The 16,687-nt window shown below is 46.6% G+C and overlaps 1 protein-coding gene across 4 annotated transcripts; it reads right to left on the bottom strand.

Annotated features, from left to right (window-relative positions):
- Nucleotides 1-3,514: 3,514 nt before the first annotated feature.
- On the bottom strand, nt 3,515-13,204 carry zgc:153012 (uncharacterized protein LOC777626 homolog). 4 transcript variants are annotated; one of them, XM_034227315.1, is made up of 5 exons: nt 12,603-12,766; nt 11,636-12,301; nt 9,600-9,721; nt 4,430-4,636; nt 3,515-3,679 (listed from the first exon to the last, which is right to left on the bottom strand). In XM_034227315.1, the coding sequence occupies exons 2-5, from the start codon at nt 12,236-12,238 to the stop codon at nt 3,562-3,564; spliced, it is 1,050 nt and encodes a 349-aa protein (XP_034083206.1). In that variant the 5' UTR covers nt 12,239-12,301; nt 12,603-12,766; the 3' UTR covers nt 3,515-3,561. The 4 variants fall into 4 exon arrangements, with proteins under 4 accessions (XP_034083206.1, XP_034083205.1, XP_034083207.1 ...); XM_034227314.1 differs by lacking the exon at nt 12,603-12,766 and adding an exon at nt 12,976-13,204 and having other exon boundaries at nt 3,547-3,679; XM_034227316.1 differs by lacking the exons at nt 3,515-3,679; nt 12,603-12,766 and adding an exon at nt 12,976-13,204 and having other exon boundaries at nt 4,339-4,636.
- Nucleotides 13,205-16,687: the final 3,483 nt, after the last annotated feature.

Genomic DNA, 16,687 nt, shown 5'->3' with positions numbered 1-16,687 from the left:
CAAGTGCTACTCAACTGGCTTTAGGTAATCCAGTCCTTTATTGGTATAAAAGTGCTTCGTTAATCGTTCTAACGCTCGAAGTGGAGTCGAAAGAGATGAGTTTTCAGTTTGCGCCGGAAGATGTGCAAGCTATCTGCCGTCCTGATGTCAATGGGGAGCTCATTCCACCATCTTGGAGCCAGGATAGCAAACCCACGTGTTTTCGCCGATGGGAACTTGGGTCCCCCTCGCAGCGAGGGCGCAACGAGTCGTTTGGCTGATGCAGAGCGGAGTGCACGCGCTGGGGTGTACGGTTTAACCATGTCCTGGATGTAGGAAGGGCCAGATCCATTCGCAGCACGGTAAGCAAGTACCAGTGTCTTGAAGTGGATTCTAGCAGTTACCGGAAGCCAGTGAAGGGAGCGGAGGAGCGGAGTGGTGTGGGAGAATTTAGGAAGGTTGAAAACCAGACGAGCCGCTGCATTCTGGGTGAGCTGCAGAGGTCGGATGGCACATGCAGGTAGACCAGCCAGGAGGGAGTTGCAGTAGTCTAGGCGTGAGATGACGAGAGCCTGGACCAGAACCTGAGTCGCTTTCTGAGTCAGCTGGGGACGTATCTTCCTGATGTTGTAAAGCGTGTATCTGCAGCAACGGGTTGTAGCAGCGATGTTTGCAGTGAAGGACAGGTTGTTATCTAGGGTCACACCCAGATTCCTTGCAGTCTGAGTCGGGGAAACAACTGAGGTGCCGATGTTGATTGTTAGGTCAAGAGTGGGACAATCTTTTCCCGGGAGGAAGAGCAGCTCAGTCTTGTCAAGGTTGAGCTTGAGGTGGTGAGCAGACATCCACTGAGAGATGTCAGCTAGACAAGCAGAGATGCGTGCGACGACCTGAGTCTCTGAGCGGGGAAAGGACAGAATTAATTGGGTGTCGTCAGCGTAGCAGTGGTAAGAAAAACCATGCGGGCTAATGACTGATCCGAGCGAGTTTGTGTACAGGGAGAAGAGGAGGGGACCAAGAACAGAGCCCTGAGGGACCCCCGTAGTTAATTGACAAGGGTCGGACTCAGACCCTCTCCAAGTCACCCTGTAGGTACGGTCTTTCAGGTATGAGGTGAGGAGGGAAAGTGCAGAGCCTGAAACTCCAAGTTTTTGGAGAGTGCGAAGGAGGATCTGATGATTCACCGTGTCGAATGCAGCAGACAGGTCCAACAGGATGATGACAGAGGAGAGGGAGGCTGCTTTAGCAGTGTGCAGTTCCTCCGTGACAGCAATGAGAGCAGTTTCTGTGGAGTGACCTGCCTTGAAACCAGACTGGTGCGGATCCAGAAGGTTGTTCTGATGGAGATAACAGGAGAGTTGTTTAAAGACAGCGCGTTCAAGTGATTTAGACAGGAACGGGAGGAGAGAGACAGGCCTGTAGTTTATAACATCAGACGGGTTGAGAGTGGGTTTCTTTAGGAGAGGGTTTACTCTTGCCTCCTTGAGACTGTTTGGAAAGTGACCAGAAGTTAGAGAAGTGTTGATGAAATGGGTGAGAAACGGTAGAATATCATTCAATATGATTCAAAACTCAAACTTGTTGCATATTGTGATGCTGATTGGGCAGCAGATCAAAATGACAGACAGCTGGGTGCTGTTTTAGTCACAGCCTACAGTTGCTTTCTCCACATGTGAAGCAGAATATATGGCAGCTGCTACACAGGAACGTACGGAGCCCCTAAAGGGACATGGAAAAAAAAAAAAAAAAGAGAGAGAGAAAAAAAATAAAGTCAGGAAAACGGATTTGTTTCTCGTGCGCACGAGAAACAAATCCGTTTTCCTGACTTTATTTTTTTTTTGAAAGTTGCCGATGCACCAAGGAGGAAGTGGAACACGAGACAACCCATTTCATTGCAAACTGTTATGTTTACGTGGGGAAATGACAGTGCATACATTATTTGAGATATATTTTGAAGTCAGACTTAATTTTATGGACATTTCGGCCAGGGGTGTAGAGCTATTGGTTTAAGCACCGGATTGGCAAAACACTGGCGAGTCTGTAAACCAGTCTGCTTTGATCTACGAATAATGTCCGTGACTCTCAGAGTACCTGCTGCCCGCAGCTGTTTTATAGGGAAACAAACACTCAGAACACACACACACACACACACACACACACACACACACACACACACACACACACACACACACAGAGCCAGTGGCGGACTGGCCATCGGGACGAATCCCATTGGGCCGGTACCAAAGTGGGCCGCCCGTCACTAGCCGTCTAAGTACGATATATATCTCAAATAATGTCTGCACTGTCATTTCCCCACGTAAACATAACAGTCTGCAATGAAATGGTTGTCTCCTGTGCGCTTCACTTCCTCCTTGGCGCACCGGTAACTTTCTCAACAAAAAAAAGTGCGCACGAGTTAGTAAAAAAAAAGTCAGGATAACGAGTTAGTATCTCTAACTCGTTATCCTGACTTTTTTTTTTCTCTCTCTGTTTTTTTAATTTGTTGTACATGTCCCTTTAGGGGCTCCGTAGGAACGTGTTTATCTTGTGCAATCATTCAAAGGAATGGACAGTGGAAGTGATTATGCACCATCAAAGAACCCTGTGTGTCGTCAACGTGTAAACATGTTGATATCAAATATCATGTTGTTCGACCTGCAGTTAGTGAAGGGAACATTATTATTGAATACTGCCCAACAACAGAAATGGTAGCTGATATTTTAACCAAGCCTGGAACAAAGGGCATGATTGAAAAGTTTGTGTATTTCATTTTTGGTGTTGAAGGTTAAAATGAAAAGAAAGTGTAAATGTATGTCAAAGGTTGTCAGAATAAGATCAAGTGGGGGTGTTGAACTGTTGTGAACGATTCATCTCTTGAATGCTCTTATGCTGACGTCATATCTGTCAATCTGTCAATCTGTCAATCACACAGCTGGTTCTAATGAAGGGATCATTGCTGGCTCACTCAGTCAGTGTCATGTGAACTACAATGCAAGTGTGTGGCGTCTTTTATTTCTCCGTAGTATTAGTCCAAGGCGATCTAGACCTTTACTGGTAATGGCTGCTGCGCCAACACTTCTCTGCGCCTCCGAGAGTAACAGCAAAGTTAGGTCTGACCTGGAGCAGTTTGTGTCCAGTGTCCCCCTGCACGCTCTTTCATCTCTCTGGAAAGTAGTCCACTCACAATCTGACAATAATCGCACATATTGCTCGAAGTCTACACGAACATCTCCGGCCGGTGTTGGGCTTGGGTCGCAGACGTTCAGGCGTTGTTTAAAGGCCAATCTCCGCGTGGTAACGAGACACATTGTGTACCAAAAGCGTCCAGTGCATCTTATATCCCCACTGCAATAACGATGGCAGTTACAACGGGTGTATGTGAGCTTAGATGTTAAAAAAGGTGAGCGAGTTCCTCTCACCACTCATGCGTGGCCGCCATAACACACACACACACACACATACACACACACACACACACACACACACATATACACAGTTACACACACACACACACACACACACACACACACACACATACACAGTTACACACACACACACACACACACACACACATATACACAGTTACACACACACACGCACACACACACACGCACACACACAAACACACATATTATAATAGTACAGTATCAGACTCACCATGGCCTGCTCAATTTTGTTGTCGATGGCAACCAGCTCTCTACTGCAGAGAGAGAGACAGGTGAGAGACAGACAGGTGAGAGACAGGTGAGAGACAGACAGAGAGACAGACAGGTGAGAGACAGACAGGGAGACAGACAGGTGAGAGACAGACAGAGAGACAGACAGGTGAGAGACAGACAGGTGAGAGACAGATAGGTGAGAGACAGACAGGTGAGAGACAGACAGGTGAGAGACAGACAGAGAGACAGACAGGTGAGAGACAGACAGGGAGACAGACAGTTGAGAGACAGACAGGTGAGAGACAGACAGAGAGACAGACAGAGAGACAGACAGGTGAGAGACAGACAGGTGAGAGACAGACAGGTGAGAGACAGACAGAGAGACAGACAGGTGAGAGACAGACAGACAGACAGACAGACAGTTGAGAGACAGGTGAGAGACAGACAGGTGAGAGACAGACAGAGAGACAGACAGAGAGACACACAGGTGAGAGACAGACAGGTGAGAGACAGACAGAGAGACAGACAGTTGAGAGACAGGTGAGAGACAGACAGGTGAGAGACAGACAGAGAGACACACAGGTGAGAGACAGACAGGTGAGAGACAGACAGAGAGACAGACAGTTGAGAGACAGGTGAGAGACAGACAGAGAGACAGACAGAGAGACAGACAGGTGAGAGACAGACAGAGAGACAGACAGAGAGACAGGTGAGAGACAGACAGAGAGACAGACGGGCTGTCTCACTTCCTGAACCGAAGCCCCGCCCCCTCACAGGGTCGCCATGGTTACCTGTGGCAGAGCAGCATCAGTGACATCATGCTGGCCTCAGAGCCCCGCCCACTGGGAGGAGCTCTGACAGGGACGGACCAATGAGAGGCAGCCGGAGGGGGGGCGGCGCCCGGCCAGGACTCCCTGCTGCCGGTCACATGACCTCTGACCCTCCTCCGCTCCCGCAACACCACCATCTCTGGTTGCTTAGCAACAAGCTTTAGCATCCTGAGGGGGAGGGGGGGGGTGGAGGGGTGGCGGCGCAGAGGACGAGGACAGGGGGGGGCGTCAGGGGGGGGGGTCAGGGGTCATCTTCTTTACACCAAACATCAACCAATCACAGCGTCAACAGGACAGTCCAATCAGGACTCGGCTACAGACTGAGGAACCTTCCAGTCCCTCCTTAAGGTCTGATGTCCCTCGTTAAGGCCTGACTTCCCTCGTTAAGGTCTGACGCCCCTCCTTAAGGTCTGACGTGCCTCGTTAAGGTCTGACTTCCCTCGTTAAGGTCTGACGTGCCTCGTTAAGGTCTGACTTCCCTCGTTAAGGCCTGACTTCCCTTGTTAAGGTCTGAAGCCCCTCCTTAAGGCCTGATGTCCCTCCTTAAGGCCTGACTTCCCTCGTTAAGGTCTGACGCCCCTCCTTAAGGCCTGACTTCCCTCGTTAAGGCCTGACGTCCCTCGTTAGGAAATGACATCCCTCGTTAAGGCTTGACGTCCCTCCTTATGAACTGACGTCCCTCCTTAAGGTCTGACGTCCCTCCTTAAGGTCTGACGTCCCTCCTTAAAGTCTGACGTCCCTCCTTAAAGTCTGACGTCCCTCCTTAAGGTCTGACGTCCCTCCTTAAAGTCTGACGTCCCTCCTTAAGGTCTGACGTCCCTCCTTAAAGTCTGACGTCCCTCCTTACGGTCTGACGTCCCTCCTTAAGGTCTGACGTCCCTCCTTAAGGTCTGACGTCCCTCCTTAAAGTCTGACGTCCCTCCTTACGGTCTGACGTCCCTCCTTAAGGTCTGACGTCCCTCCTTAAGGTCTGACGTCCCTCCTTAAAGTCTGACGTCCCTCCTTAAAGTCTGACGTCCCTCCTTAAGGTCTGACGTCCCTCCTTAAAGTCTGACGTCCCTCCTTAAGGTCTGACGTCCCTCCTTAAAGTCTGACGTCCCTCCTTAAGGTCTGACGTCCCTCCTTAAAGTCTGACGTCCCTCCTTAAGATCTGACGTCCCTCCTTAAGGTCTGACGTCCCTCCTTAAGGTCTGACGTCCCTCCTTAAAGTCTGACGTCCCTCCTTAAGGTCTGACGTCCCTCCTTAAAGTCTGACGTCCCTCCTTAAGGTCTGACGTCCCTCCTTAAAGTCTGACGTCCCTCCTTAAGATCTGACGTCCCTCCTTAAGGTCTGACGTCCCTCCTTAAGATCTGACGTCCCTCGATAAGTGAATCTGTCTCTCAGGATGTTCACATGTGAAACTTAAACTCAAAACAACGTTTTTTCTCTCTCTCTCTCCCACACGCTCTCACTCTGCTCTGTGATTGGCTGCCCTCTCATACCTCTCACTGTACCGGCCAATAGGAAAGCTTCAGTGGGATTCTGCTCCACCCACTCAGTGAGCATTAAACAGAGCTCCATTCATTGGTTCAGATGTACTGTTTATTTTCTACATGAGGCATCAAACATATATATTTTTAAAGTATTTGTGAAATATATGTATATAAATATACAAATAAATGTAACAGTTATATAATAAGTGCCTCTTTAATGTGTAGTTAATTAATCTATGCTGCAAATAAAGCATTAGGTGACATAAGGATTGATTTAGTTCCAGGGTTCAGACCAGTCTCTGGTTAGGATGTACTGTGTATTAGTACTGTGTATTAGTACAGAGTATTAGTACAGAGTATTAGTACAGAGTATTAGTACAGAGTATTAGTACATAGTATTAGTACAGAGTATTAGTACATAGTATTAGTACAGAGTATTAGTACATAGTATTAGTACATAGTATTAGTACAGAGTATTAGTACAGAGTATTAGTACATAGTATTAGTACAGAGTATTAGTACAGAGTATTAGTACATAGTATTAGTACAGAGTATTAGTACATAGTATTAGTACAGAGTATTAGTACAGAGTATTAGTACATAGTATTAGTACAGAGTATTAGTACATAGTATTAGTACAGAGTATTGGTACATAGTATTAGTACAGAGTATTAGTACATAGTATTAGTACAGAGTATTAGTACAGAGTATTAGTACATAGTATTAGTACAGAGTATTAGTACATAGTATTAGTACAGAGTATTAGTACAGAGTATTAGTACATAGTATTAGTACAGAGTATTAGTACATAGTATTAGTACAGAGTATTGGTACATAGTATTAGTACAGAGTATTAGTACATAGTATTAGTACAGAGTATTAGTACAGAGTATTAGTACAGAGTATTAGTACATAATAATAACTTGAATTTATATAGCGCCTTTCATAACCTCAAGGTCGCTTTACAAAGAAACAATACAAGGACAAGACATAAAACATACAAACATAAAAACATAGTTTTAGTACAGAGTATTAGTCCAACATAGTATTAGTACATACATCATAGTATTATTTTAACAGAACGCAGTAACACACACACACACACACACACTCTGGGAGGTCAGCTGATTGAACAGAGGCGCTTTGTGTTCACTGGTGCTGAGCTGTTCTATAACCAGGGTCGGCTCTAGAACAAATCGAATGGGGGGGCAATCATTTACCACGGGGGGGGGGGGGCACACACTGCCGTCAACAACCAACACACAAACACCAACGCAACTTCAATTAAAAAACATGCTGTAAAGTGTGTTGTCTCTCACACACATTGCAGGGTGTAGTGCTGTTGTACAGCGCACCTATGACCTGTGACCTGTGACCTGTGACCTATGACCTGTGACCTGTGACCTGTGCAGACGTGCACGGTTGAGGCACGACCACCAAAACAGAAACATATGGACATAGGCCACCATATAAAAAGGGTGCAAATGTATTTAGTATCCTATCCATGTGAACATGTTTTAGGTGGGGGGTGGACCTCACCTCCTCTAGGAGGGGTCTGGGGGCATGCTGCCCCGGGAAGATTATTTTTAAAATATTGAAGTTAAAAGCATCAATCTGGTGCACTTTGAGAGCAACATGAAGAGATCTATGGAAACATCTCTCAGCACCCAGATGAAACACAACTGTACACAGATTTACTTTTTCTTTATGGATATTGTACTAACCACTCCCCTTTAAACTGTATTCTTGTGTTACTGTCCTATAGTATTTCATACCCGTTTTTCATTTATTCTCTTATTCTTTAATAACTATAATGATCATATAAAGGTGTTCCTCGCAAATACTTGTTTACATAAATGGTGTCCAAACCGTTTGAGACCCACTGAGATAACCTACACTAAAGTGAACTATCTAAACACTGAGAGTCCTTACCTCACTGAGCTGAGGTTATACGATCCTCTCAGTCTGACAGGAGAGGACTGTCCTCCACCTTGGTGTAGAAACAGCTCTTTATATCCGTTAGCATAGCTAGCTAACCAGATGCTAACAACAACATTCCACGTTACCGCTCGCGCACTCACAAAATGCGATCGTGCCACACACACACACACACACAAACACACACACACACAAACACACACCACACACACACACGGAGCCGAGCTTGAATGAAACACAGAGACCCAGAAGTAGGCTACTTGTACTATATATCATATTATTTCTGATGGCTTTACTGTATAATCAGTTTAACAGATCGCCGCTGGGCTTTCATCTAAACACACAGCCACGTAATAGAGAACCGCAGTGACGCGTCCTAAAACCCGGAAGTAAGTTAGCATTTTTACCACATCCGGTTCCTTCAATAAAAAGCAAAGCATTTTCTCCATAGGGTTTTGGAAAATAGCTCCAAATAAGGTCTGTGTTTGACTCAAATTGAAGAGACGGATCACGTTTTGTTCTACGACATTAAATCCATCAGCAGTGACCCCACTGGTGATTTCTGAAGAGTTGACGTGTCTGAGAAACGATGGTTGTTACCAAGCGGCTGAATAGGACTACAGAAGTTGTCCAGGCCGTTTTACGTCATTACGCCGAACACGTAAAACACTCCCGCTAAGTTTGTTTGCCCTGTTCTGCTTGAAAGCAAGTCTCTGCCTCCTGCAAAGTGTTCAAACAAACACTTCAACTCGTACCATTTACAATCTGTACGTGACGTTGAAGCAGCGACCCTGCTGTAGTTCCTTTATAGCAGTGTTTCTCAAACTTTTTCAATCCAAGGACTTAACCAATAAAAAAACACTCGCGGACCACCTAACTCCACAAATATCCCAAAACACATCGTTTTTCTAGAACAGATTACAAATCGCCTGAAAATGGTACAAACAGGCGGCTACATGTGTGACAAAGGTGTTGCACTTGGCTATATCATACAATCGAAAGTGAAACTTAAGCTCGCTCCATTGCGGAGATATTCCCGCGAGAGTGCGGAAAACTTACATTTATTCATTTATTTCAAATGTGAAATGTTACCAATATACTCACGGACCACTAGGGGGCGCTCACCGGTGGACCAGTGTTCCGTGGACCACACTTTGAGAAGCACTGCTTTATAGCATAACGTTAGCATTTTACTTCTTGCGACTAGATTTATGCTTGGAAAATGATAAAAGTAGACATGTGGAGATGATCCGGCTGAACAAAACGTGATCAATGTGTTTCAACCACAGACCTGATTTCCAGCTATTTTCCTAAATCCTACGGAGAGATCTCATTGCGTCTTTGACGAAGGAACCGGAAGGAGTTTACATCCGGGTTTTAGGACGCCTCACTGCGGTTCTCTATGATAATAAAACAAAGGTCGGAGTCATTGGTCAAGCAACACACCAATCAGAGAGCAGCAGTGAGCTGTGTTTTATATTTGTATTCTTTATTTCTGATGTATTTCACACAAAAAACCTTCAGTGGAAACGTTTTCACTTATATGATTAAAAAAATAAAACGGCAAAGTGGCAAGGCTTGCCCACCCTGCGTTGGGAGGGCACAGTGACTCATTTGGGGGGGGCATGGCCCGCGAATGACCCCCCATGACGCCGACCTTGTCTATAACTCACACTGAACCATCATATAGAGTATATGGAATGAAATCAAAAGGAGCTACCTGGCGTCCCCCGGCAGGTCGAACATGGTCCGGTCCAGACAGAAGACTGATGGAGTCTGAGTGGGATGGTACGATCCAACAGGGGGGGAGCTGGGCTGAGAGTGAGACAGCCTGAGGACAGACTGACAGAGAGACAGACAGGTGAGAGACAGACAGGTGAGAGACAGACAGGTGAGAGACGGACAGGTGAGAGACAGACAGGTGAGGGACAGGTGAGAGACAGATAGGTGAGAGACAGACAGGTGAGAGACAGGTGAGAGAGAGACAGGTGAGCGACATACAGGTGAGAGACAGGTGAGAGAGAGAGACAGGTGAGAGACAGACAGGTGAGAGACAGGTGAGAGACAGACAGGTGAGAGACAGACAGGTGAGAGACAGACAGGTCCGAGACGGACAGGGGAGAGACAGACAGGTGAGAGACAGACAGGTGAGAGACAGAGAGGTGAGAGACGGACAGGGGAGAGACAGACAGGTGAGAGAGAGACAGGTGAGAGACAGACAGATGAGAGACAAACAGGTGAGAGACAGACAGGTGAGAGAGAGACAGGTGAGAGAGAGACAGGTGAGAGACAGACAGGGGAGAGACAGACAGGTGAGAGACACAGGTGAGAGACAGACAGGGGAGAGACAGACAGGTGAGAGACAGACAGGTGAGAGAGAGACAGGTGAGAGACAGACAGGTGAGAGACAGACAGGTGAGAGACAGAGAGGTGAGAGAGAGACAGGTGAGAGACAGACAGATGAGAGACAAACAGGTGAGAGACAGACAGGTGAGAGAAAGACAGGTGAGAGAAAGACAGGTGAGAGACAGACAGGTGAGAGAAAGACAGGTGTGAGACAGACAGGTGTGAGACAAACAGGTGAGAGAGAGACAGGTGAGAGACAGACAGGTGAGAGACGGACAGGTGAGAGACAGACAGGTGAGAGACAGACAGGTGAGAGAGAGACAGGGGAGAGACAGACAGGTGAGAGACAGACAGGTGAGAGACAGAGAGGTGAGAGAGAGACAGGTGAGAGACAGACAGGTGAGAGACGGACAGGTGAGAGACAGACAGGTGAGAGACAGACAGGTGAGAGACAGACAGGTGAGAGACTGACAGGTGAGAGACTGACAGGTGATAGACAGACAGGTGAGAGACAGATAGGTGAGAGAGAGACAGGTGAGAGACAGATAGGTAAGAGACAGACAGGTGAGAGACTGACAGGTGAGAGACAGACAGGTGAGAGAGAGACAGGTGAGAGAGAGACAGGAGAGAGAGAGACAGGTGAGAGAGAGACAGGTGAGAGACAGACAGGTGAGAGAGAGACAGGTGAGAGAGAGACAGGAGAGAGAGAGACAGGTGAGAGACAGACAGGTGAGAGAGAGACAGGTGAGAGACAGACAGGTGAGAGAGAGACAGGTGAGAGACAGACAGGTGAGAGACTGACAGGTGATAGACTGACAGGTGAGAGACAAACAGGTGAGAGACAGACAGGTGAGAGACAGACAGGTGAGAGAGAGACAGGTGAGAGAGAGACAGGAGAGAGAGAGACAGGTGAGAGACAGACAGGTGAGAGACAGACAGGTGAGAGACAGACAGGTGAGAGACAGACAGGTGAGGGACAGACAGGTGAGAGAGAGACAGGTGAGAGACAGACAGGTGAGAGAGAGACAGGTGAGAGGGAGACAGGTGAGAGAGAGACAGGTGAGAGAGAGACAGGTGAGAGACAGACAGGTGAGAGAGAGACAGGTGAGAGACCGACAGGTGAGAGACAGACAGGTGAGAGAGAGACAGGTGAGAGACTGACAGGTGATAGACTGACAGGTGAGAGACAGACAGGTGAGAGAGAGACAGGTGAGAGACAGACAGGTTAGAGAGAGACAGGTGAGAGACAGACAGGTGAGAGACAGACAGGTGAGAGAGAGACAGGTGAGAGACCGACAGGTGAGAGACCGACAGGTGAGAGACAGACAGGTGAGAGAGAGACAGGTGAGAGACCGACAGGTGAGAGAGAGACAGGTGAGAGACAGAGCTTGAGGATCTCTCTAGCCGTACCCTGCCTGCAGAGTCCACGTCCAATCGCAGTGGAGGAGGGACGTTCCGTGGGCGGGGTGAAGGAGGGGGAGGGGCGGAGTTTAAACTCTGAGCTACCATTGGCTCTTGGTGTGTCAGTGAGAGCGGCCTGCTGCGAGGTACAAGCCCCGCCCCCTCTTGGCCTCTGATTGGCCGAGTCAGCAGGTGAGCACTGTCCTGGGTGTAGACTGCGCCTCTGTCCACATCTCGGCCAATCATCTCCAGGGACTCCAGGGAGTGGGCGTGTCTCATGGTGTCCATGACGCACCTAAGCCCCGCCCCTTCCTGTCGCTCCTGGATGTCGGTGCAGGTCCATCGCCCGCGGCGATATGGCTGGCCCCGCCCCCCTGCCCCCAGGACCAACCGCACCACCCGGAACCTGGAGGCCCCGCCCCCCTGCCCCGCCGCATCATGGGACACGTGTTTCCTCTTCAGGGAGGGCGTGGTTGGCTGGGAGGAGCTTCTCTGAGCAGATTGGACCACAGTCAGCACCATGCTGGGAGCTGATTGGCCGGCTGGAGTCTGGTTAAAGTCCGAAGTCACACTGGTGATCTGGAAGCCACTCCTCTTTTTCCCGCCACTCATCCTCACACACACACACACACACACACACACACACACACACACACACACAGAGAGAGAAAGACTCTGAAACACAGAGAAAATATAAAACTGTTATTGTCCCTGATGAGGACCGGAGACTGAGTGTGAGGTGTGTGCGTGTGTGTGTGTGTGCATGTGTGTGTGTGTGTGTGTGTGTGTGTGTGTGTGTGTGTGTGCATGTGTGGTGTGTGTGTGTGTGTGTGTGTGTGTGTGTGTGTGTGTGTGTGTGTGTGTGTGTGTGTGTGTGCATGTGTGCGTGTGTGTGTGTGTGTGTGTGTGTGTGTGTGTGTGTGTGTGTGTGTGTGTGTGTGTACAGCTGCAGGTAGTTGAAGGTAACCTGTCTCACCTCTCTTTCTGTCTCTCTCTCTTGTCAGGGTCAGTGTCTCTCGCCCGCAGCTATGCTCTCAGTTTATCTGTTTCCTGTTTCCTCACACTGTTAAGCAACCTGTGTGTGTGTGTGTGTGTGTGTGTGTGTGTGTGTGTGTGTGTGTGTGTGTGTGTGTGTGTGTGTGTGTGTGTGTGTGTGTGTGTGTGTGGTTCAGGTTCTTCAGGCTCTGTTGAAACACTGCATGTCGTCAAAGATTATTGTTATTAACCCCTAAACTGCAGGCTATTTATAAACTCTAACTTTACACACTCTTATAATAATAAGACTTTATTAAACTTTATGAACAACAGCTCTCTGCCCTCTGACGTCACCGTTGTAAACAAACACTCACGTTCACAAGCCCAGCTGATGCGCGCTTCCGGGTGTGACGTCACAATAAATCCATTGTTTAGAAAACAGCCACGGACTGCGCATGCGCGCTCGGAAGTTCAGCGAAGTCCTTCAAGTCCTTCTTCTGCAGATTTATTTCAGTTTAAAGTCCTCTGAAGATCCGAGAAGCTTCTTCTACAGAAACACTCCTTCTCTCCATCCTCCCCACGCTGCTGCGCGCGGCCGACAGGGAGGCGCCTGCGCAGTGGGAGAGAAGGGGGGCGTGTACTTTAGCTCAGAGATCAGAACACATACAGCAGGAGGTTTTCATTTGTCATAGGAACAGAGCTACAGTGTCATTTCATGTAGGACTCTTTAAAGTAGAGACACTACACACTGATATACACCTGAACATCAGCAGGAGAGAACTCTTTAAAGTAGAGACACTACATACTGATATACACCTGAACATCAGCAGGAGAGGACTCTTTAAAGTAGAGACACTACATACTGATATACACCTGAACATCAGCAGGAGAGGACTCTTTAAAGTAGAGACACTACATACTGATATACACCTGAACATCAGCAGGAGAGGACTCTTTAAAGTAGAGACACTATATACTGATATACACCTGAACATCAGCAGGAGAGGACTCTTTAAAGTAGAGACACTACATACTGATATACACCTGAACATCAGCAGGAGAGGACTCTTTAAAGTAGAGACACTACATACTGATATACACCTGAACATCAGCAGGAGAGCACTCTTTAAAGTAGAGACACTACATACTGATACACACCTGAACATCAGCAGGAGACGACTCTTTAAAGTAGAGACACTACATACTGATATACACCTGAACATCAGCAGGAGAGGACTCTTTAAAGTAGAGACACTACATACTGATATACACCTGAACATCAGCAGGAGAGGACTCTTTAAAGTAGAGACACTACATACTGATATACACCTGAACATCAGCAGGAGAGGACTCTTTAAAGTAGAGACACTACATACTGATATACACCTGAACATCAGAAGGAGAGGACTCTTTAAAGTAGAGACACTACATACTGATATACACCTGAACATCAGCAGGAGAAGACTCTTTAAAGTAGAGACACTACATACTGATATACACCTGAACATCAGCAGGAGAGGACTCTTTAAAGTAGAGACACTACATACTGATATACACCTGAGCATCAGCAGGAGAGGACTCTTTAAAGTAGAGACACTACATACTGATATACACCTGAACATCAGCAGGAGAGGACTCTTTAAAGTAGAGACACTACATACTGATATACACCTGAACATCAGCAGGAGAGGACTCTTTAAAGTAGAGACACTACATACTGATATACACCTGAACATCAGCAGGAGAGGACTCTTTAAAGTAGAGACACTACATACTGATACACACCTGAACATCAGCAGGAGACGACTCTTTAAAGTAGAGACACTACATACTGATACACACCTGAACATCAGCAGGAGACGACTCTTTAAAGTAGAGACACTACATACTGATATACACCTGAACATCAGCAGGAGAGCACTCTTTAAAGTAGAGACACTACATACTGATATACACCTGAACATCAGCAGGAGAGGACTCTTTAAAGTAGAGACACTACATACTGATATACACCTGAACATCAGCAGGAGAGGACTCTTTAAAGTAGAGACACTACATACTGATACACACCTGAACATCAGCAGGAGAGGACTCTTTAAAGTAGAGACACTACATACTGATATACACCTGAACATCAGCAGGAGAGGACTCTTTAAAGTAGAGACACTACATACTGATATACACCTGAACATCAGCAGGAGAGGACTCTTTAAAGTAGAGACACTACATACTGATATACACCTGAACATCAGCAGGAGAGGACTCTTTAAAGTAGAGACACTACATACTGATATACACCTGAACATCAGCAGGAGAGGACTCTTTAAAGGAGAGACACTACATACTGATATACACCTGAACATCAGCAGGAGAGGACTCTTTAAAGTAGAGACACTACATACTGATATACACCTGAACATCAGCAGGAGAGGACTCTTTAAAGTAGAGACACTACATACTGATATACACCTGAACATCAGCAGGAGAGGACTCTTTAAAGTAGAGACACTACATACTGATATACACCTGAACATCAGCAGGAGAGGACTCTTTAAAGTAGAGACACTACATACTGATATACACCTGAACATCAGCAGGAGAGGACTCTTTAAAGTAGAGACACTACATACTGATATACACCTGAACATCAGCAGGAGAGGACTCTTTAAAGTAGAGACACTACATACTGATATACACCTGAACATCAGCAGGAGAGGACTCTTTAAAGTAGAGACACTACATACTGATATATGCCTGAACATCAGCAGGAGAGGACTCTTTAAAGTAGAGACCCTACATACTGATATACACCTGAACATTAGCAGGAGAGGACTCTTTAAAGTAGAGACGGTACATACTGATATACACCTGAACATCAGCAGGAGAGGACTCTTTAAAGTAGAGACACTACATACTGATATACACCTGAACATCAGCAGGAGAGGACTCTTTAAAGTAGAGACTCTACATACTGATATACACCTGAACATCAGCAGGAGAGGACTCTTTAAAGTAGAGACACTACATACTGATATACACCTGAACATCAACAGGAGAGGACTCTTTAAAGTAGAGACGCTACATATTGATATACACCTGAACATCAGCAGGAGAGACTCTTTAAAGTAGAGACACTACATACTGATATACACCTGAACATCAGCAGGAGAGGACTCTTTAAAGTAGAGACACTACATACTGATATACACCTGAACATCAGCAGGAGAGGACTCTTTAAAGTAGAGACACTACATACTGATATACACCTGAACATCAGCAGGAGAGGACTCTTTAAAGTAGAGACACTACACACTGATATACACCTGAACATCAGCAGGAGAGGACTCTTTAAAGTAGAGACACTACATACTGATATACACCTGAACATCAGCAGGAGAGGACTCTTTAAAGTAGAGACACTACATACTGATATACACCTGAACATCAGCAGGAGAGGACTCTTTAAAGTAGAGACACTACATACTGATATACACCTGAACATCAGCAGGAGAGGACTCTTTAAAGTAGAGACACTACATACTGATATACACCTGAACATCAGCAGGAGAGGACTCTTTAAAGTAGAGACACTACATACTGATATACACCTGAACATCAGCAGGAGAGGACTCTTTAAAGTAGACACACTACATACTGATATACACCTGAACATCAGCAGGAGAGGACTCTTTAAAGTAGAGACACTACATACTGATATACACCTGAACATCAGCAGGAGAGGACTCTTTAAAGTAGAGACTCTACATACTGATATACACCTGAACATCAGCAGGAGAGGACTCTTTAAAGTAGAGACACTACATACTGATATACACCTGAACATCAGCAGGAGAGGACTCTTTAAAGTAGAGACATTACATACTGACATACACCTGAACATCAGCAGGAGACGACTCTTTAAAGTAGAGACACTACATACTGATATACACCTGAACATCAGCAGGAGAGGACTCTTTAAAGTAGAGACACTACATACTGATATACACCTGAACATCAGCAGGAGAGGACTCTTTAAAGTAGAGACACTACATACTGATATACACCTGAACATCAGCAGGAGAGGAC

Source organism: Gymnodraco acuticeps, unplaced genomic scaffold (assembly GCF_902827175.1).
Source record: "Gymnodraco acuticeps unplaced genomic scaffold, fGymAcu1.1, whole genome shotgun sequence".
Lineage (NCBI taxonomy): Eukaryota > Metazoa > Chordata > Actinopteri > Perciformes > Bathydraconidae > Gymnodraco > Gymnodraco acuticeps.
This window is presented reverse-complemented; position numbering and strand designations above follow the sequence as displayed.